Source organism: Rhinoderma darwinii, chromosome 3 (genome assembly GCF_050947455.1).
Source record: "Rhinoderma darwinii isolate aRhiDar2 chromosome 3, aRhiDar2.hap1, whole genome shotgun sequence".
In the NCBI taxonomy this organism is placed as follows: Eukaryota; Metazoa; Chordata; class Amphibia; order Anura; family Rhinodermatidae; genus Rhinoderma; species Rhinoderma darwinii.
Window position 1 is genome coordinate 329176824 of NC_134689.1, and position 23160 is coordinate 329199983.

The 23160-nt window shown below is 44.6% G+C and overlaps 1 protein-coding gene across 5 annotated transcripts in view; it reads right to left on the reverse strand.

Moving 5' to 3' along the window:
* MEGF11 (multiple EGF like domains 11) overlaps positions 1-23160 on the reverse strand; it is a 454207-nt gene that overhangs the window by 371603 nt on the left and 59444 nt on the right. For all 5 annotated transcript variants that reach the window (XM_075858312.1, XM_075858313.1, XM_075858314.1 and 2 more), the window contains exons 3-4: positions 6433-6534; positions 2655-2755 (exon numbers count right to left, since the gene is read on the reverse strand). In XM_075858312.1, coding sequence (XP_075714427.1) covers positions 2655-2755; positions 6433-6534 — 203 coding nt within the window. The remainder of the gene's footprint in view (positions 1-2654; positions 2756-6432; positions 6535-23160) is intronic.

Consider the following 23160-nt stretch of genomic DNA (forward strand, 5'->3'; position numbering starts at 1 on the left):
ATTGTGGATTTACTATAACTGCACCGCAACTGCAAGCAAACTTGTAAGCATCAAACATTTTTTATAAATCTGGCCTTTACACTGAATGCCGTTTTATTCAATGTAGTTATGCTACAAAAATGGACTAATTGCAAATGTAATAACTTCCAGTGAATCAGGCTGAAGTGTGATCACACCGAGATCGAGGAAAAGCAGAGACAAGGGTTTAGTATAGTAGTGTTAGTAGCATTTAGACTTAGGGCTGCTTGGTAATGTCTGCCGCTATTAACCACATAGGCAACAGTAGAAGCAAGCAATGGTGCCACCGCAGAGGAACAGCCTGGTTATGTTTTCAATTTGATCTGTCTATGATACTATGAGGAGCATTGAAGAAGGGCTATAGTGTCCTGATGTGGTGCAGCCATGCTGCTATGTGGCAACATGCTATTCATTTGTAACCAATGACCTCTAGCCTTTCTAAAAGCGCTAGAAAACGTTTGATATGAATAAAGATCATTTCTATGCCTGTGATAAGCTGTCAAAATATTAATACAACTTCCACTAGTACAATCTGATAATGTTGCCCTTGGACATAAGAAGTTATATAAGAGCTACTGCTCTAGGCTATAAAGATTTGTTTCTTGGAGTTTTTAGGATTTGCCAGTATAGTAAAAATAATGACCACGTTTAAGAATTCAGTGATATCACAATGCCTTGTGCCAAATGACAAACTCAGTTCTGCTACATCTGTAACAGTTTTAATATAGAGCCTGTCTAAAAATACATTAATGCTGCCATGAATATGTATTAATCTGTTTAAACATTCATGCTTATTAGTTTGCACAATGAGGGAATCTTAGCACGTCCAACAATGCCAGCAGAAATATAACCTAAGGCTTTAGTACTGTACTTTGTTATAAGAATGAGAGGGATGTAAGGATATCCATAGGTTAGGCCTACAGCATATAGGAGAGTTGCCCCATCCCTCTAGCAACACTGCAACATAGGGATGGGGCTATCCATTAATATGTCTTTGGCCAACAGCAGTTGTACTCTGCGTAGGAAGGGTCTAAAGAGTTAAGTGATCATTTTAACCTTAGAAAAAAAAGGTGTGAGCCCATAACGTGGGTCTCCGATTCTCGGATTGATTGAAAAACCGTTATGTATTGTTCATGTGTACAAGGAAGACTACCTTGCCCTATTTAAAAGGGTATTTCCACTACAGAAAAAAAATGTCTGAAAGGTGGAGGTCTCACCTTTGGTACCCCCTCCTATTTGGGAGAAAGAGGGACCCCTTTTTGGCTATTCAAAGCTGCTGTATTTGAGGAGACAAAGTCAATGGTAGTTACAAATAGAGCAAGCAAAAGAAGTCCGGTTTCCCTATAACTATAGAAGAGTCTATAACTTCAAACCTATCCAAGTTATTATATTCGTTATTATAATGTGCAGCTAATGTGTTATATCCCTATATTAGGACATAATGAAAATTCTCTTAACCACAAACTCAACATAGCACAATACAGATTAGAATCAATAAATAGTTATTTTATTAGAAAAAGGCGATTGGCAATGATATCTCTGCCAGTCATAAAAATAAAATAGTCCTCTTTCAGCCAACAATTAAAGTGGCCAATGCCCACATTAAGATACACTTTAAGCTTAGCCAAATGTGCATGTTAACTCTATAATGGCTGGATGAGATGAGTGGCTACGAGAAATCTCTGGCCTCTGAATCAGCTTATCTCATGGCAAATAATTGGATCAGGCAGAAAAAATACACCAATTCCCCATGGACATTAGATTGTCAGTGAATCCCACTAAAATCGTCAGCATTAACGGACAAATATCTAATATCTATTTGAAGCTTATCAGGCCCCATAATATTAACTTAATAAAGCTTGTAGGTCTTTCAGACCATTCTTACTGGTCAGCACCAGCACCAGGTAATAAAATTCATGTAAAATGGTACATATGTTATTAAGTCCTGTTGATAAGTGTGTCTGGAACCAGGAACCTGTCAACCTTTTAATATGCGCCAAAGAAAACTGCTTCATGTGTAAGCAAGACAAGAAAAGAAGAACACATGTCCATAAATGTAAAAGATAGCACAATACACCATAGCTTGTATAACTTCATATTACATGCAATAAAACTAGTACAGTTAACAAATAGCCCCCCCAAAAAAATAATGGACGTCCTGATCTAAAGAGGTCTGATACATTGACATATATAATATGTCATCACTACACAACTGAACAGCCAGTATACAATTACACATTATACAATTCACGGTCATAAGTATAAGGTATGACTGAACTGCGATGTACCAGTGTGACAATAGCACCAGTGACCTCCTGGTTTTTATTGGTTATATGTACAGTATGCATTGTAAAAGTCTAGAGCCTCAATGCACTACAATAATAAAAACTATATTACTGTAAAATTTCAGTGCAAAATTGTAATGGCAAAGGCAGAGCAGATTGTGATTCCAATGCACAGATGCAGGACTGCAATATTTCTCATCTTGCTGCGTTATATATGGGAATACACATACCGGAGGTTGGCAGAGCAGAAATGCTACAGAGAACAATCATATAAATAATATAGGAGAATACCAAGGAATTCTACATTAGAAATTCATAGAAAAGTATGGATACATGTAGAGGAATACGTACGGACACAGAAATCTCCACTTTCATAGTATCCTGGGCAGCACTGTGACCTTCTTCTGTACATGGTTCTCAGGCCACGTCGGTAGGCTGTCTTGTAACTTATCCTGTGCAAAAAATTGAACAAGTCAGGATTACATGGGACAATTGCACTAAGAAACATCACCATTTTGCACAAGCAAAATAAGTGAACATTTTAGAATGTACAAAAGTATCGTAAAGTAGATTCAGGCGGTACTGGCAAGCTCACCCTTCTATATATATATATATATATATATATACACATATATATATATATATATATATACACATATATATATACACATATATATATATATATATATATAAAATATATATACCATAAGTATATCAGTATACAGCTTGCTTGTGCATTATAGAACTGCATGCAGAGCAATTCCCTAATATATATATATATATATATATATATATATATATACACACATATACACACACACATACACAGTATATATATCGAGTCACATTATTATTACCTCCTACTTTCGACGTTGGCAGCGCGTAGCTCGTGAAGGGAGTGATGTGTCGTGGGCTGGCTTGGTGGGTATATAAGGTGTGTGATAGGCTGTCTGAACACATATCACTCGTTGTTGCCATGGGCAAAAGGGGCAATTTATCAGACTTGCAAAAAAGCATGATTATTGGCTTTGGACCAAGGGTGGCAGTATTTCTCAAACAGCACAGTTTGTGAACTGTTCGCGTGCTGCGGTCATGAAAGTGTATCGAGAGTGAACAAATGGCACCATTGTGAATAACCAATGTGGAAACTGCGGAGCACCACGTGCCATTGATGAGAGAGGTGAACGTCGGCTATGAAGGTGCGCGAGGGCCAACGCTCCTACTGCGTATGGGGTGATGAAGCAGGCGGGATGGTCACTGCATGTAACGTCCGTGGTCGCCGACCACGAACTCCTTCCATCCAGTCAACGCCCTTCTCTCAATAGATGTCTGCACATACGGCCGTCCTGCTCCACAGTGACAACCAGGGTGCACTTGCAAGCTCAGTCCAGACTTAAGAAGCCAGAGTGCACACATGTTCGAGATTGAGCTAATTGCTTCCAGAGCACCCTGGACTATAAGAAGGTCTTAGCCCCATCCTCCCACGCCTGAGCTTTGTCGTCGTATTCCAAGTTTGTCTTGCAAATGGTCCCCTAGTGTTTCCTGCTCCCAGTGTTAATTCACTGTATTTTAACGATATATATTGTGCTCCCACAAATATGAACATTTGAAAATTCACTGAAGTGATAAATGAGTAAAGTGTATAATTTTTATTTCATAGCTATCTAAAAACAGGGGTACAATCACCACTGTGAAAAGCCCAACCGTGTATTTAAAAACGTATTAAACACAATACTCCCAGTCCTAGTTCGTTTGCGAACCCTTTGTGACTGGGTATGTAAACAGAGATATCAAAATATGGAATCAGCGTATAACATTGGTAAAGCAGTGGTTTGGACCCTCGTTCACACAGGAGCCTGCGTTAACCACACCAGATTCTCCCAATGTACAGATGCACAACAATGCCATTGCCCCCTACGCAAAATTCCCTCACTGCTCCCAGTGTTCCCTGTTCCTGTATCCGGATCCAGTGCCGTGCTGAGCTGTAGCCGTGCTGTATGCCATGCCTGTCCTGCTTCTTTATGCCTGACGTCTACCTGCTGCCTAATTCCTGCCTAGCCTGCCTTGCTACTGTCCGAGCTGCCACAGGTACCCTATATGAACTATAGACTCTGACCTGCGCCCTGTTGGCCAGCTGCCATACCGCCAAGGCGGTATGGCCCAGTGGGTCCACGAACCCTACGTGACACTGCTCCTTTTCTAACAAAGTAGCATCAGAAAAAAATATTTACATTTGCACAGCAGTATCGGAGTTAGACCACCGGTGATTGGTAAAGGGGTGCCTTCTCCGATGAGTAATGTTTTCTGCTTAATCGAACGGATGGACGTTGGTGTGTCAGGCGAGAAACATCAGAGAACAAACACCCTGCAACCATTATTGGAAGAACACATGCTGGTGGCGGCAACGTTAGAATTTTTTCATGCCATTCTCTGGGCCCACTCATCCATGTGGAAGCCACTCTGAACCGATTTGGGTATGAATCCATCGTTGCAGATCACGTCCACCCATACATGCGGTTTGTATTTCCTGGGGCAGATGGAATCTTCCAGCAAGACAATGCGACATGTCACACGGCTAGAAATGTCCGACAGTGGTTGGAAGAGCACGACCAGGACTTCCAAGTACTTCCCTGGTTCTCTAATTCACCAGACTTGAACCCAATTGAGCATATATGGGACCACCTTGATCGTCTTGTTCGCTCTATGGATCATCCCCCACGCACCCTCCAGCAAATGTGGGTTGCACTGCAGTCAGCATGGCGCCGCATACCTGAGACAACCTACCCGCACATTATTGAGTCACTGCCAGCCCATCTAGCTGCTGTCCGTGCTGCACACGGAGGTTACTCTGGATATTAGCTCGTCATAATAATGTGACTCGACTGTGTATATATAAAATTGTATTTGCTCCCTTGGCTGAAACTTTTCCAGCAATGGGGAAACAATTCTGGTCACATCATGTATAACCACAGCAGGGCCCGTGTAAGAGGGGGTGCCAATTTCTCTTCAACTTATTAGCAGCTCTCGCATTACACAGTAGCTAACTGTTCTAATTTTTCTGGCACAGTCCTGATTTTAAGAACACAATTTTGGTTGTGAAACCCAACAGAGGATGCCCCTGCCATCATAGCGCATCTTTCTACTCTCCACTTCTCCTTGCCTTCCATCTATTGTATGTTTCATTGAAACAAGACTGTAGGGTACCTACCATAAAGGCAGGGAACAACACTGCTATTAGTTGATATGCAGAAAAGCATCTCTGAATACATAGTATGTCAAACCTTTAGGTAAATGGACTACAGCAAAATACCTTATCAGGTTCAAGTACTTTCAGCTAGAAAAAGAAAACTGAGGGCATAGTCGGCACAGGGCCACCAGAACTAGTCACATAAGGAATGAAAATATCTTACTTGGTCTGAGAAACATTTTTTTCTACTGCTCCATGCAGATTGTAGGGTTAAGAATCTATGCTGCCTTGTGTCAATAGTTTCAGGCTGGCGATAGTGTAATGATGTGGGTGATAATTTCTTGGTGCACATTAGGCCCATTTGTACCACTTGAGTAGTGTTTAAATGCCACAACCTATCGGAGACTGTTTTACCCATCTTCTAGTGGCCTGCCTTCAAATACACTGTTACGACTGTGGCCACAGACCGCCGCTGCTCACCTTCGGCGAACGGCCGTGACCGCAGCCTCCTGGCCATGTGCTATGAACTTTTATATAGACTGTACATAGACTGTGACTTGGCCCGCTGCCTCCTGGCCATGTGCTATGAACTTTTATAAAGACTGTGCATAGACTGTGACTTGGCCCGCTGCCTCTCTACTACGGCAGGGGGGCCTAGTGGGTCCACATACCCCTAGATCATGATGTACATCAGGCGTCAATTCACATTTGAATGTAAAGAAATAGGAGATTCAAAGTGTGAGTGTGAAGGAGACAAATTTGCAGCAGCGGTGTGATGTTTTCGTGACGACCTGGGCAGGAATCTCCAGCTTCATGTTGAAGGCAGGGTAAAGGGTACCCAGAATGGTGTATCTAACAGTTTACTGAATGTATAATACCTATGATCTCCTTCGCCATGCCAATAAAATGTAATTTGCAAAAATATATTGGGCAACAACATACCTGTGTCTTGTGCATTTGAACCAGTTGAGGATATCTGTGCAGCGAGTGTAATAAATCTGATCAAATGGGTGAGCGTAGGATTCCTGCACTGTTACAGCATAGCTGGAAGAGAGAAGATGAGGAAAGGTTAATGGCTTCTTGAAACTTGGAAAGATTTTCGTGTAGATCAGCAATAGAGAATGCTGTAATCTCATGAAAAGGGAAATGCTCACAAAAATAAGATGGTCTTAATTACACTTAAAATATGAGCCGTTTCGCCTGCCACCACATTTTCAAGTGAATGTCACTGAAATCTTCCAATAACTATTAGCAGAGTGATTGAAGACTGGGCATATAGAGCAACCATTTTCTGGCACTTTGACTCACCTGTTGTTTAGACCTAACTGAGATAATCTTAGTTCACATTTGTTTGAATAGATGAGTAGCTAATAATTCTCCCACATACCATGTAGAAGTCTCTTACATAACTCTATAAGATTATAGACCTATAGTGCTGGAGCGATGATCAATGAGCCTAAATGTAGTGTAAAATATAAGCCACTGTCACGCCTTGCCAATAGGTGAACCTTTCCAAGCCTGTCAGAAACATTGACATGGATCATGTTATATACACAGACTTGTTGAAAGCACTTCCAGAATGGAAAGAGTCTAAATGGTGGGGGAAACACTTCAACATAACCCCTTTTTTAATGACTTTAGTCTGGGCCCTTTAATGTCTACGAAAGAATAACTAACATTCACGCCTGTTTTTCAGTTGTATTTCAGGTAAGATCTGCGTTATTTACAATTAATTATTCTGCTATGATATAACTGGATGTCACCTCTGCATAAAAATCAGCCGCCTCTATAACAGATAAATATCATAATACATAAACGTATGACATAGAAAACAACACATCTCTGCTCACAGACCAAGTTCTTGGTAGCTTCTCATTATTTTTATAAATAAAACCATCATCAATAAACAACTCTCCACCTAACCAGATTATGCTCCCTGTGCACAGTGCCTACTCCGCACAGAACGCTTTGATGCTGCCCCACTCAAGGATTAGCTACCACCGCCCCCCATATTAGGTTTTGAAAGTCTTTTACTGGATTTTACAGCATTTTGTTCTCTGTGTAGTACAGTATTTGACATTCTTTTAGCATCAAGAAACGCCTGATGACATTCAGAAATGTGAGTTATTTTATATTTGATAATAGCAGAGAAAGGCCCTCCCTATTCACAGCCTAATCTTTGACCCTTCTCCGTATGAGATATTACCAGCTAAGTAAGAAAGTCGTCCTGGTCAGTGGAACCAATCAATTCTGGTATTTCATTTTTGTTTCTCCTCGATTGGGTGCCTGCCACTCTGCCTCTGCTTTCCCAAAATCAATACCTTCCATTTGTTATTGGAATAAAAGTTACAAAACATCACCCTTGCATTGCACCGGCTCAGCACGCTCTGCTCCCAATTCAAAGTGGAACCTGAAGTATAGACTAACATGGAGATGTGAAGGTCAACTGGCTATTCAAGAAAAGCAACATTCAATTTCAAGCGCACAGCCATCCCCGGCTTCTACGATTTTCATTTATTTATTCTGAAATACCCTGTGTTCAACTATTGCCATAGTTAACCTCTTAAACAATCCAAAGTTATTGATAGAGAGATTTAAAGGAGTTGACCAGGATTAATTAGTATTTTTACTTTGGCTTAACTTGCCCCTTACAAGTAATTTAGTAATATACTACCTGTAACGTCCACAGCCGCGGACCATAGTGCTTACCTGCCTCCCGACGGACGCGGCCATGGACAAGTGAGTGCTGGGCGGCATCTCCCTCCTGAGGGATGCCAGCACTCACTTCCGCATTGCAGCACTAGTTCCCGTAGGGTGCGCGCGTGCCCGGCCTTAAAGGGCCAGCGCACACACACGAGGAAAATCTGTAATTATCCCATGATCAACCTGGACTATAAAAAGAGCTCTGCCCTTTCATTCATTGCCTGAGCATTGTTGTGTTTACCCATGTTAGTCTTAGCAAATGGTCCCTTAGTGTTATCCTGTTCCCGTTTTTCCCGTGCCCTGCTACCTGTATCAGATTCTATATCTGTTTCTGTGCCTTAACCTGTTGGAGTCGTGTTGTGCCACCAGTCATGCCTGCTGATATACACCACGTCTGGTGTCTACAAGTTCATCTGTGCCGAGCCTCCATTACTGTCTGGACTATTTAAGGTACTATTGTACTAGGACTTTTGTTTGGCCAGCTGCTACTCCGCTACGGCGGTGCGGTCTAGTGGGTCCACATACCCACTACCTGTTTCCGGTGCCAACGTTTCTTTGTTTTTTAACTTCCTGTAATGTTCCGTGCCTCAGCCCAGCTTGCACTTCTAGCTGAGCCAAGGCACGGCTCGTCATCAATTACATATACAAGCAGTGTGCCAGGCGGATGCTCCCTGAGCTCTTCAGAACTCTGCTTCTAGTTCCACTGCTTGTCCGCCTCCTTTCGAGGCCTCCACGCCCTGTCATCCTCTCTCTGCATCTGGACCCCGCCTCTTCTCTCTGCGGCCCCTTTTTGTGGATTTATCTAATCACAGCAGGGAGGGAACCATGGGAACATAGAGGGACATAACAGTATGCAAAGAGCTGTCCGGGATGCTGTGGAGGAAGGAAGTGGGGGGAACTGTAAGCTGTCTACTCAGCTACAGCAAGGGATCATGGGTATGGTGGGTTACAAGACAGGAAACAGCCAGGACCAGTAGCAAGGGGTGTAAACATATAGAAAGAGCAGCAGTGACAATTGAGATCAAACCGAAACTGGTTAGAAGGTATGTAGGGAGGTTTAGGGAAGGCAAACCAAGGCTCGGGGACACTTTTTAGAAAATATTTTTTTCCTGGCCAACCCCTTTAACTGGGTCCAGGGAGTAATGTTGTACATTTCTTTCATTCTATGTTTATCTGCTACTCTATTGTGTATTGTATAGCAATATATAAGTCATATTCTGTCTTAATATCTACAATGTTGTCTCTAAACAGGATAGTGTTTATGTAGTCTATAATCTAGTGCAGCACACCGATAACAAGAATAAACGGTGATTATAGTTATTGCATTTTATTATGTTGCACATTTATTACTGAACTGCAAACATGTAAAATGGAAAAATAGGTGTAAATAAAGATCAAGAATAGAGGAAGACTGCCAAGCTGCAAGTCTCCAGGCAAAACTGTAAAACTGAGAACAGGTAACCACTTACTATACAGTATACAACTTGATGAACAGCTATTATAGACAGCAAAGCTTGATCATTTGTAAGTTTACAGAGCTCAATTAGATTATAAACAATACTTCCAGGAATGAATAGAGAACCACTGATTTACCAGGGACCGTACAGAGCACCTTTGGTTCACCAGGAATTTGATACTGTGCCACTTTAACAACTGTCAATGCGGTATAAACACAGCCCCACAGATGCAAGGACATCCACTAGTAGTGGGACTAAATAGTATATCAATAGAGCATGGCACCACTGGATCAACAGAATCTGGTAAGCAGTCAAACCTGTGCAGATGCCATGGTCAACTGGGCTTAGGGAGCCCATGGTGATCCATGAAAATATACTCTACTTTTTTATGCCGAGAGTTTAGTAGACATGGAGCCATTGTGATTCAGTTGCCCAAGTGCCTACATATGCTTTGAGGCCTGCTGGTATGGGCCAATTGATACTAGAGGCTGAGCACAACGACTATGGGTATTATGGTGCTTCAAAAAGAATGAACATTAGCAAATGGCACAAAATATAACATAAGGAATAGGACACATTATGGCATAAAGGAACTGAGCCGTTGTTAATACTATGGAAATACTAGTGGCATTATCAGGCTACCTGATATTAGAGCCACTGTTTAAAGGGCTGTCTCATGAAGATAACCTCTAATAGCCGCTTGAGGACCTCCCTTTGTGAGTCAGAGTCGCTTTTGCAGGCTATCTGAATGGCTGCCATGTAATACTACTTTTTCCACTGCAGGAGAAATGTCTAGCTGGCCACGGCTTAACCCGTCAAAATCAGCTATTTGTCAGGGGTGCTGGGAGCTGTATCCAGAGCCGGCGACAGCACCCGGCGAACCCGGGCAATTTCCGGGGCCCACTACCCTTCGAGGGGCCCAGTCGGCCGCCCAGTGCTGCCGCTGCCGTCATGTCTCCTGCAGGAGTGGAATCCCCGGCCAGAGTGTTGCCAACGGGATTCTGCTTCAAGAGGGAGCCACTGTATAGGAGGCGGCGTAACTACCACTGTAGCAGCCATAGCGGCTGCCACGGGGCCCGCGGAGTAAGAAGGTACGTGCTGCCTGCCGTCACCCCCCCCCCCCCCATGCCCAGTGGCCCCGCTAGCAGCCGCTTAGGACACAAACACTATCGAACGCTATGGCAGAGCAGGGAGGTAGCTCCCTAATCTGCCATTTACTAGGCTACAGACTTACAGGCAGAGTGCTAGTAGCGCTCTGCCTGGGACTTTGGCTCTGGGGAAGCCCCTGACATCACTGTACATATATGGACAAGGATATCAGGAGCAGAGCAGTGTCCCAGGCAGAGTGTAACGTCTATGGCTGAGGGCCGTCGTTCAGACTTACCCTCTGATGGCACCGGCCATGGACATCTGTGTTCTCGGTGACATCTCCCGCACTTCCGGGTTATGGGACTGTTTCCCGCCTTAAAGGGCCAGTACGCGTCCAGCTGTCATTATTCTATAATTAGCCCAGAATGCTGCTGGACTATAAATATGGCTCTGTCCACTTGATCCTTGCCTGAGTGTTGTTGTGTACCTAAAATTTGTCTTGCAAATGGTCTCCCAGTGTTTTCCAGTTCCCAGTGTTACCCATTCCTGCTGCCTGTACCCTGTATCCCGTGCTATTGTATCTACAGTGAGAGTCAAGTCGTGTCTTCCACTGCATCCACTGAGTCATCTACAGTGAAAGTCAAGTTGTCTCTCCACTACTGTCTACATTGCCTCAGGTACCCGTTCTGGACTATAGACTTTGATTTGTACCTAGTTGGCCAGCTGCTATCCCACTACGCGGTATGGCCCAGTGGGTCCACACCCCGCGCCGTGACAGTACGCTCAGGCCATGGACCCTGCTGGTCAAGTCAACGGCATGTCACACTCCCAAGCCATGCAGGCGGACCTGCAGGATCTGCGAGCAAGACAGGATCAACTCCTTGTGGCAGTAGCATCCATGGCACAGCAGCTAGGAGCGCTAGCTACTTCCTTCACTGTTCCTATTCAAGTTCTCCGATCGACCCTCCTGCTACACCTCCGGTTCAGATCCTCGGTTCTCGCTGCCATTGCCACCTCGGTTCCATGGAGACACAAGTTCGTGCAGAGGGTTTCTGAACCAATGCCATATCCACTTCAGTCTGCATGCCAGAGCATTTCCTTCGGATGGAGCCAGGATCGCCTTCATTATATCTCTACTTGCCGGCAAGGCCCTGGCGTCGGTGAATCCAATCTGGGAACGACAGGGACCCGTGCCTCGAGACTTCCAGGGGTTCGTGCGGTTATTCCGTACCGGATTCGAGGAGCCTGGACGAGTCTCGTCGGCAGCCACTGCTATCTTTAACTTTCGCCAGGGGGACACCTCCATGGGCGAATACACCATCCAGTTCTGGACCATGGCAGGATAGCTGTCCTGGAACAATGAGGGTTTGGTAGCATTTTTCTGGCATGACCTATCGCCCGAGATCAAGGACGAACGTGCTGCTCGAGATCTACCAGCTGCCTTGGACGACCTGATTCTACTTGCTACACGATTGGACATATAGGTCAAAGAAAGATCTCAAGAAGTTCGACAGGAGAGACGGCTTCCTAGACTGACGCCCAACTTCCAGCAACCCCTCTTGCCTTTTTCTTCTGCTCCGCCCGAGGTTCCGATGCAGGTGGATCGGCTCAAACTGTCCATTCAAAAGAAACAGCGCAGGCGCACCTCTGGTCTCTGTTTATATTGTGGCCTCATTGGCCATGTCGTGCGTCTGTGTCCTCAGAAGCCAAAAAACCCCAACGCCTAGGATTAGTTGGAGAGACAACCCTGGGCGATACTGCATTTAATAGAGAACTCTTCACCAAACCTCATCCAGTCTCTGCCTACCTGGACTCTGACTCTGCAGCCAATTTCATCTGCCAAGACCTTGTGGATCTTCTTCAGTTGCCCACTGTTCTGCTGGAAAGGCCGTTGATCGTTGCGTCGGTAGATGGACTGCATTTGCCAGACCCAGTTTTGTCTGTGACCAAGCTGCTAAGACTCCAAGTGGGAGTTCTTCACTCTGAACTCATCTCCCTGTTTGTCCTGCCCAAGGCCGTCAACCCCGTGCTGCTGGGTTTGCCTTGGCTCCGTTTACATGCCCCAGTCCTGGATTGTAACTCTGGAGAGGTTCTCCAGTGTGGGACCAAGTGTCTCGACCGCTGTCTGGTGCATGCCCATGCGCCTCAGTCTCCTCCGCATCAGTCACTGGCTGGGTTGCCTCCTTGTTACTTGCAGAGACATTGCCACCACATCAAGCATATGATTGTCCTATCGACTTGGTTCCTGATTCGTCCCCTCCTCGCGGTAAAGTATACCCTCTCTCCTTGCCTGAGACCCAGACTATGTCAGCCTACAATAAGGAGAATCTGGAGAGGGGCTTCATACGAAAATCCTCATCCCCGTCCAGAGCCAGGCTTTTCTTTGTAAAGAAGAAAGATGGATCCTTCAGACCCTGCATTGACTACCGAGGCCTCAACCAGATCACGGTGAAGAACAGGTACCCATTGCCTTTGATTTCAGAACTCGTTGATCGCATACAGGGGGCAAAATTTTTTTCCAAGCTAGACCTGCGAGGGGCTTACAATCTAATCCGGATTCGTCAGGGTGACGAGTGGAAGACTGCATTTAATACACATGATGGACACTACGAATATCTGGTCATGCCCTTCGGCCTGTGTAATGCCCCCGCTGTGTTTCAAGAATTTGTCAATGACATTTTTCGTGATCACCTCTATGTCTGTGTTGTGATGTATCTCGTTTTTCCCCAGATCTTGTGACTCATCAGGGTCATGTCCACCAGGTGTTGCTTTGATTAAGGGAAAATCATCTTTATGCCAAGCTGGAGAAGTGCGTGTTCGAAGATAAGTCACGCGGGTGCCCGTAAGCCCCGAGACTTAATTGCCCTTCAGTTCTGGTTGCCCACGCTGGCCAAAGATGTCATGGACTTTGTCTCCTCCTGTACAGTGTGCGCAGCAAACAAAGTTGCCCACTCCAGACCGACCGGTCTGCTCCAAACACTGCCTGTGACCGATGCACCCTGGCAACATGTTGCTATGGACTTTGTCACAGATCTGCCTCTCTCTGCGGGATGCAGTTTAATCCGGGTGGTGGTTGATCGATTTTCTAAAGTGGCTAATTTTGTTCCCCTGACTGGTCTGCCTTCTGCTGCTCGACTGGCCGACCTCTTTGTTCAACACATCTTCCGTCTGCACGGCTTGCCTCTGCATATTGTCTCGGATCGAGGGGTCCAGTTCACCTCGAAGTTCTGGAAAGCACTCTTCGGCCTCCTCGGTGTAAAGTTGGACTTCTCCTCGGCTTATCATCCTCAGTCCAATGGACAAGTCGAAAGGGTTAACCAAATTATGGAGAACTATCTGCGGCACTTTGCCTCCAGACGGCATGATGACTGGGTACAGCTGCTCCCGTGGGCTGAGTTCTCCTATAATAACCATACTAGTGAATCCACCACCTCCAGTCCGTTCTTCATCGTCTACGGCCAACATCCTCGTTTACCTCTTCCTGTCTCTACTATGACCCAGGTGCCTGCAGCTGACTCTACCTTCAGGGACTTTGTGCAGATATGGCAACAGACACGATCTTCTATTCTCCTGGCGGTGGACCGCATAAAGAGAAAGGCAGACACTAGAAGACGAGAACCTCCCCAGTTTCTTCCAGGTACGAAGGTCTGGCGGTCTTCCAGGAATATCCGGCTGGGGGTGCCGTCTTGCAAGTTTGCTCCCAAGTTCCTCGGACCCTTCAAGATTCTGCTACAGATCAATCCTGTGTCGGACAAGCTTCGGCTGCCTCCTACCCTCAAGATCCCTAACTCCTTCCATGTCTCCTTGCTCAAGCCCGTGGTCCTGAAACGCTACTCCAGGACACCTAGTTCCACAGTGGCTCCTGGCGGTTCATCTGGGACTTTCGAAGTGAGGGAGATCCTGGCCGTCAAGAAAGTGGGAGGAAGGACGTTTTATTTGGTGGATTGGAGGGGATTTGGTCCAGAAGAGAGGTCTTGGGAGCCAGAAAAGAACATTGATGCCCCTGTCCTCGTGAAGAGATATCTCTCCCACTCTGGGAGAGATGGGGCATAAGATGGGGGACACTGTAACGTCTATGGCCGAGGGCCGTCGTTCAGACTTACCCTCTGACGGCCCTGACCATGGACATCTGTGTTCTCGGCGACATCTCCCTCCAGGGAGATGCCAGCACTCAGTTCCGGGTTCTGGGACTGTTTCCCGCAGGGCGCGCACGCCCGCACGTGCATGGCCTTAAACTGCCAGTACGCGTCCAGGTGTCATTATTCTATAATTAGCCAAGAATGCTGCTGGACTATAAAAAGGGCTCTGCCCACTTGATCCTTGCCTGAGCACTGTTGTATACCTAAATTTTGTCTTGCAAATGGTCTCCCAGTGTTTTCCAGTTCCCAGTGTTACCCATTCCTGCTGCCTGTACCCTGTATCCCATGCTATCGTATCTAAAGTGACAGTCAAGTCATGTCTTCCACTGCATCCACTGAGCCATCTACAGTGAAAGTCAAGTTGTCTCTCCACTACTGTCTACATTGCCTCAGGTACCCGTTCTGGACTATAGACTTTGTTTTGTACCTAGTTGGCCAGCTGCTATCCCGCTACGCGGTATGGCCCAGTGGGTCCACACCCCGCGCCGTGACACAGAGTGCTAGTAGTGGCTCTGCTCCGGGACTCCGTCTCTGGGGAAGCCCCTGTCATCACTGTCCATATATGGACAGTGATGTCATGTTTATATATGGACAGTGATGTCAGGAGAAGAGAAGTGCCCCAGGCAGAGTGCTAGTAGAGGCTCTGCTCCGGAACTTCATCTCTGGGGAAGCCTCTGACATCACTGTCTATATATGGACAGTGATGTCAGAAGCAGAGCAGTGTCCCAGGCAGAGTGCTAGTAGTGCTCTGCCTGGGACTTTGGCTCTGGGATTGCCACTGACATCACTATCCATATATGGACAGTGATGTCAGGGGCTTCCCCAGAGCCGGAGTACCGGAGCAGAGCCTTTACTACGCTCTGCCCGGGACTTCAGCTCTACTCCAGACATCACTATCCATATATGGATAGTGATGTCAGGGGCTCCACCTGAAGAGGAATCCCCGGCCAGAGCGTCGGCAATGCTCTGGTTGGGGATTCCACTCCTAGAGGGAGCCCCAAAGGCGCTACCTACAGGAATGAGGGCTGTGCGGCACTACTAGGGAGGGGGGCTTTGTGGCACTACCTTAGAGAGGTGGGGCTGTGTGGCACTACCTGGGAGGGGGGGGCTTTGTGGCACTACTGGAGAGGGGGGGCTGCTGTGAGGCACTACTTGGGAGGGGGCTGTGTGACACTACCTGGGAGGGAGGGCTTTGTGGCACTACCTGGGAGGGGGGGCTGTGTGGGACTACCTAGGAGGAGGAGCTGTGTGGCACTACCTGGGAGGAGGGGCTGTGTGGCACTATCTGGGAGGGGGATGTGTGCCACTATTTACAGTGGGCACTAAATTTATGGGGGTACAATTTGGGGGCCTAACTTTTTTTATGAGGGCATAAATAGGGCCTAACTTCTACATGGGGACACAAAGTGACATTTTATGCCATTTTACTGCCGCTGTGAGATCCCCCACAACGGGGCCCACTTAGTCTGTGTCACCCAAGGGCCCACATAAACCTGGAGCCGTCCTTGGCTGTATCCACGGTGACCAGCTCATATATCAGCGGCTCCGATATGTTTGTGATAAAGTGACAAAAAATTTGAATCATTAAGTAGTTTGAGGGAATGAATAATTACAATTTGCTGGTGTCTACATTTAAACCCCCATGGTCGCTTAATATATAAATATTAAACACATGCAGTCTATCAAATGTATATGTTTGTAAACTTGTACTAACTTAGTTCTATGCTTTTAATTATGTTAGAAGAAGACATTTGCAAACATTGTATGGGAAAGGTTTTTGCACTTTTGCACTGAGTGTCTGGGGATCTTTCTTCTTTCTTCAAATCATTTTCCTTTTCTGGGAAATTGTCGCTGCCAAACAATTCAGCCATTATTTTATGAATACATTTAAACTTAAAAACACAAAATAGCAATGGCAGAAAAAGACCAAGAAGGGCCATTTAGTCTGCCTCTTCTTTTTGTGAATCACTTACTGTTGATTTTTTTCATTACATCAGCTATCTGTTTTTAGCATCCACTTCTCTAAAGATGATGATGATGATGATGATGATGATGATGATGATGATGATGATTATTGTACTTCTAGTTTTAGATTACGCCTCCTAGTTTTGGGGTTAATTTTCTTTTGAATAATGCACAGAATTAAAAAACTTAACTTAATCTTGCACTTACATACAACAGCCAATCTAAATAAGCAGAGATGCAGTGTAAAGCATCTCTGGGTCAGAGCACTGACCCAGCGTCCCGGGTCAGAGCACTGATGAGACATGAAGTTTAGACTACCTGTACAGACAATACAGCTAATGCAGTCAATGTTCATAGCTGTGTTTTAACAGAGCAGAGCTAAAAAGCAGCCAAGGAGCCATCACTGAAGAAAATAAAAGTGAGCATCACTCCAAGATAGTGACATACATATAATCTTTAAGCCTACAGTTGGACTTACAATTTAAGCTAGGCATATTAAGCTCCAAAAATTATTTTCTATATGTTTTATGTCTTAGACCTTGCATCGGTTTTTGTTGTCCATTATTTGGAATGTTTTCTGGAAGTCTGAGTATGGGAATCCTAATACTCTACATGCACAGTGCCTGTAAAAGGTAATTACCCCCTTTAACGTGTACGTATAGAGACTACTTAATGTCAATGTGAAAATGTATCTCTACAAGATACATTTATTGCAATCACTAAACATAAAATAATTGGATGCATAATGATTTACCCCCTTTATGTTGATATTTAGTAGCAGCTCTGGCAGTAAGTGCAGCATTGTGTCTGCGTGGGTAGGTGTCTATCCGTTTTGCACGTGTACAATTATTCCTAATTCTCGCATGCAAAATTTTTCAAACATAGTCAAGTTATATGTGACTTGTAAGGAAATAGCACCTTTTAAGTCCAACCACAAATTCTCAGATCAGATTGAAAAATTCAGCGACAGCCCGTCGAAGACCAAAGTTATGCACCTGATCAAGCATATGCACAAGAGGTGTCAGGCCACTTACATCATAAGGCAAGAGCAGTAAAGTCAGGGGGTTCTTTGGTTTAGAAAGCACATTTTAAAATACCATATAAGGCATTCTGAGTTAATTGAGGGGTGTCTCTTATTCGGGACCTCCATCAATTAGCCAAAGCGTAGAACAGCTACAAAGAGTGTCTCTCTGGATTACACAGACAGACCATTTACTCCAATGTGTCCTATCTGAGGGTATGTTCACACGCTCTGCTTTCAGCCGTTTTTCGAGCGTAAACACCTCGAAAAACACCTGAAAAAACACGGAAGCTGAATGCCGCCAATCATCTGCCCATTGATTTCAATGGAAAAAAACGTGTTTTGTTCAGACGGGGCGTAATTTTTACGCGGGCGTTTGATAGAACGGTGCGTAAAAAATTGCCCTGTAAAAAGAAGTGCATGTCACTTCTTGAGCCATTTTTGGAGCTGTTTCTCATTGTGTCAATAGAAAAACAGCTCCAAAAACGGCACAAAAAAACGCATCAAAAAACGTTTGATGCTTTAAAAACGGCTGAATTCGGAGGCTGTTTTCTTTTGAAAACAGCTCCGTAATTTTCAGTCGTTTTTTATTTTGCGTGTGAACATACTCTTAGGCCAGATTCACAAGAGCGTGTTCAGTCCGTGATATACGGACCGCAGGTCGGCCGCATTTCCTGGACTAAGCACACTGCAGGGGGCTTTGGCTCCTAGCATCATCGTTATCTATGACGCTAGGACTCCCTGCCTCGCTTCGGGACAACTGTCCCGTATTGTAATCATGTTTTCAGTACGGGACAGTAGTTCCGCGGACAGGCAAGGACTCCTAGCGTCATAGATAACTATGATGCTAGGAGCCCGGCTCCCTGCAGTGTGTTCAGTCCGGGAAATGCGGCCGAACTGCGGACCGTATATCATGGACTGAACACGCTCGTGTGAATCCGGCCTTATACTTAACTTCTTCGGTGGTTGCGCTGCAGGAGAACTGAACACTAGCTGCCATGTTTACCGCAGATAATAGAGGATCGTTGGGGGTCCTAGCAGCAGGACAACCTTTGATCACCTTGTCTTAAGAAACCTAACAAAAGGTCTAAAGTAAATCTTAATTTGATCTTTTTACTTTCTCCTAGAGTCCCTGTGATATATTCTTATTTTCGACCTGAGGCAACATTTGCATGGAGTTCGCATGTTCTCCCAGTGTTTGCACGCTCCAAAAAAGATACATATAGGTCAACTGGGTTCTTAAGAAATTTGTTATAGTGTATTGTGTGTGAGATAAGAAAACTAGAATCTGAGCCTCAGTGGCACAGAAACTTGGGTGGTTATGAGGATAATTATCATTTGTGTACTGCTCTAAAGAACATGTAGGCGCTATATGCAAAATAGATAAATAAAAATAAACCAAGAATTTTTAGCTAGCAATTTTCCATACAGCGCACACACATAATGTTCATCAGTTATTCTGCCCCCCCCCCCCATGCTTTACACTGCATCTCTGACTCTGATGTTTGTAATTACCTGGTACTTCTGCAAAACTCCTCAAGCATTACTTATGAAAGCCTATTAAAAAAGCAAAATAAGCTGCAATTCTCATCCCACCAAGACGTGTGACAATGTCATACAATTCATGCTGCTATTACAACGTGTGTTCTGATTTCTAAAATTTAGGACGAATATTAAGAAACTGACATTTCTCCTTTATGGGAAACAGATGGGCTATTTCAATGGCACGGTATGTACTATACTCTACAGCATGGAAGCATGGGCATAATACAAGGAGTGAGGCTGCAGAACATAAGAAACCAGCTTAGCTTTTGTATAGAAAATCTGTTTTAATTAATGAAGGAGAAAGATTAATGAAAAGTGGAACACCTGCCAACAAAACAATCTATTCTCTGAGATGGATATGGCACATGTTAACGCCAGGGCAGGCTCCAGCTATTGGTTAGAGGGAAGGTTCTCGGTCTACACTGGTTATTTAAGGGAGGACAGGTTTGACACCTGTGAGGCAATTATAGGAATTCCAAATTACTAACCTTTTCAATCCTTTACATCTTTAGCCAGACTGCTGAGAGCCTTAAGTAACAATCTGGAATATATTATGAGCGGAGAAGGAAATGTAGATCATCGCAACAGCTTAATAAATTGCCTTCAGTGTGCCATGTAATATTTGCTCAATTCATAAATCTACCTCAAACTTATAGATCTGGCTATGAAATCATATAGCAGCCTATACTTTGCATATTTTTACACTAGAACTACATAAGCAGTTAAATAAAATCCAAAGAGCAGAAAGATGAAGAGCTACAGAATAACCTTCTAGTAATAAAACATCTTATCAGAGTGATCCTACAGCGCAGGAGATGCACTCTTAGGTCTTTTTAGGGTCTTTTAGGGTCAATTAAGTTACAATATTGGCCCAATAACGGCAAATATTGCAACAGCATGACCTGGATAGTTTTATTTGTCAATTGTAAGAAATCCACATTGTGTAAATGTAGAAGAATGCCTATACACAGTATGTATTGGTATAAATGTAATCAATGAACTTCCAAAAATGGGATTAAAAGGGTTTTCCTATGAAGGACATTTATGACATATCCACAGGATATGTCATAAATGTCAGATAGATGCGGGTCCCTCAAGAACGAGGCCCCCTAATCCCCGTTCTAGCTTTTTTTGTGCTCACGCTGCCTCCCGGCCACTTCCTGATTACATGGTCGGGAGTTTTGGAAACAGCGTAATTCGCTGAGCCACGCCGTTTCCGTAACTCCCATAGCAGTGAATGGCAATTACGGTAGCAGCATAGCATGTGCGCTACGCCGTTTCCGTAACTAGTATTCAGTTCTATGGGAGTTACGGAAACAGCGTAGCTCAGCAAGTTACACTGTTTCCATGGATATGTCATAAATGTTCTTCATGGGAAGCAGCGTGAGCACAAAAACCTAAAACGGGCTTTAGGGGCCCTGTTCTAGAGATAGGTGTGGGTCCCAGAGGTGGGACCCGCATCTATCTGACATTTATGATATATACTGTGGATATGTCATCAATGTCCTTCAGGGGAAAACCCCTTTAACAGGTTCAGTAGTTTGTGGAAGGCTTTATGTAGTGATATTTACTAACAGGAATCCCCTATATTTCATCAAACATGGCTAACAGCTGCTTGGACAGACCAAAGTTGTGTATATGAAATATTCCTTAGGATGAATAGGAGATTGTGTTAGGAGTACTCACAGATGGTGTGTTAGTAAAATACATGCTGCAGCAAAAAATACTATTGTGAATGGAATTTTATAAAACCTTCTCATTTAAAGGGTTTGCTTGCCTTCAGCAATCTCTTAGAGCGGGTTCCCACGTAGCATAAACGCTGCAGAATTTCCGGAGCAGAATTCTGTGCGGGAATTCCGCAGCATTTACAGTAGTAGCAAAGTGGGTGAGATTTAGTAAATCTCATGCCCAAGTTGCGGAAAAAAAACGCGGCGTAAACGTTAATAAATTGAGCTGTGGTGAGGAATTTAATTCCGCAGCATGTCAATATGCTGTGTTTTCATTGATTTTCTGCTGTGGGTTTTCCCCATTAAATTCAATGAGGATGCAAAACCCGCAACAGAAAGCCATGTGTTGCGACTTTTGCGGCGTATTCGCAGCGCTTACATGCCAAAAATCGAAAAATCTTTGTGCAGTCCGGCCTCCTGGGATGACATAGTATCCCACGTGACCACTGCAGCCAATCACAGGCTGCAGTGTCACATGGCCTGTAAAGTCATTCAGAGAGGCCGGAGCAGATGTCAGCTTAATTACGCAGCGGAATTTCCATCCAAATTTTTTTTTATGGCAAGTCCTGCGGGTTCCAGGTCGGATATGCTGCGTGGTTTTTTTACGCAGCGTATCCGTCCCGTGGGAACCCGGCCTTATTGTTACAAAGTTTCCTCAATAAAAAGGAGGTGTCCCACTGCAAATCTTCCCAACTCCCCCATATGCATGCACGCTCGGATCGGCTGAGTGTGCATGTGTTCTTAATAGGGAGAAAGGAGTAAGCTGCACTCAGACTCCTCTGGCAGCGACTTATCTACTAATGAACAAAAGGATCGGTCATGTTGAAATTCAACAGTCTGAGCCTTCTCGCCCCTGACATCTGCCGTTGGGGGTAGTCAAGACGTCACCAAAAACATTAGATCGTCGGCCAGTTCCGTGTGTTTGGCCGACATACATCTAATGTGTATGGCAAACGTAAGACCCCCGGCAATCTGCAGTAATATATGGTGGGACACAGCAGCAAGTAATCTATTTCCCTGCGGCGTCACCACACAGGGGAAATAAGGCATTATACTCTGTAAATTTAAATAGGCTGTCTTTGAAATGCACAGACATGCTGGGTCCTATAGCGTGACAGACGCTCTTCTGCTCTATGCTAGTAAATCAGGGTCCTGTGCTAGTTGTGAGGCTTTCTGCCGCCACTCTACCACTACGTGTCCAGACAGTAAGAAAACGAAAGGATTTATGCCAAACCAGCACCTTTTGCAGGGTAAGGTCTCATGCACATGTGTACGTATTGGGCTGCAATATGGTGCTCAAAATGGTACAATATTTTTATATGGCAGTATGCATGACCCAATACTTGGTGGCCCTATTTGGGATCTATGTGATAAGGAGTTTATGATCTGTATAATATGGATCTCAAGAGGTGAGAGGTCTCTTGACTGACAGTGGTCTGGTTAACAGATTAGGCACACTGTTTAGGACGTTTCCTAACTTTATTTCTAATGTAAGCTCTTTCTAATCTAAAGCTGTGTCTGACACTTCAAGTTTGAGACCAGTAGCAAACTTAGCAGCCAATTTGTTGCAGGCATCAGTGGGAGTTCAAGTTCACATACATTCACAGGTTTTCCAATACCTTCTGACATGTCTCAATGACATGTCACAACACTTTTGTAAGTCAACCTTTCATTGAATACTGATGGCATTGCTGCTGCCTTTACAGGGTGTTGCCAAACGGAATCTCCTTTGTAAACACATCCCACTTTCTTCACGTTAGCTTTTCTCCACCAGTGACATATAACATGTTTGTGCAGCAAAGGCTTGCTGCAATCTGGGATGTGATCAGCACATAGCACGTTATTGAGGTCCATGCACGTCTTCCAAAATAAAAGGCAAGATGTCACAGACTATAGACAGATGTGGTGCTCGGCCATTAAAACCGCAGTGTGTTAAAATCCTGAAAATGCACATGTGTATACAATTCTTTCCAAATATCCTGACCTACACCCACCTCACGTCTACAGGGGACCAGGAAACTGAC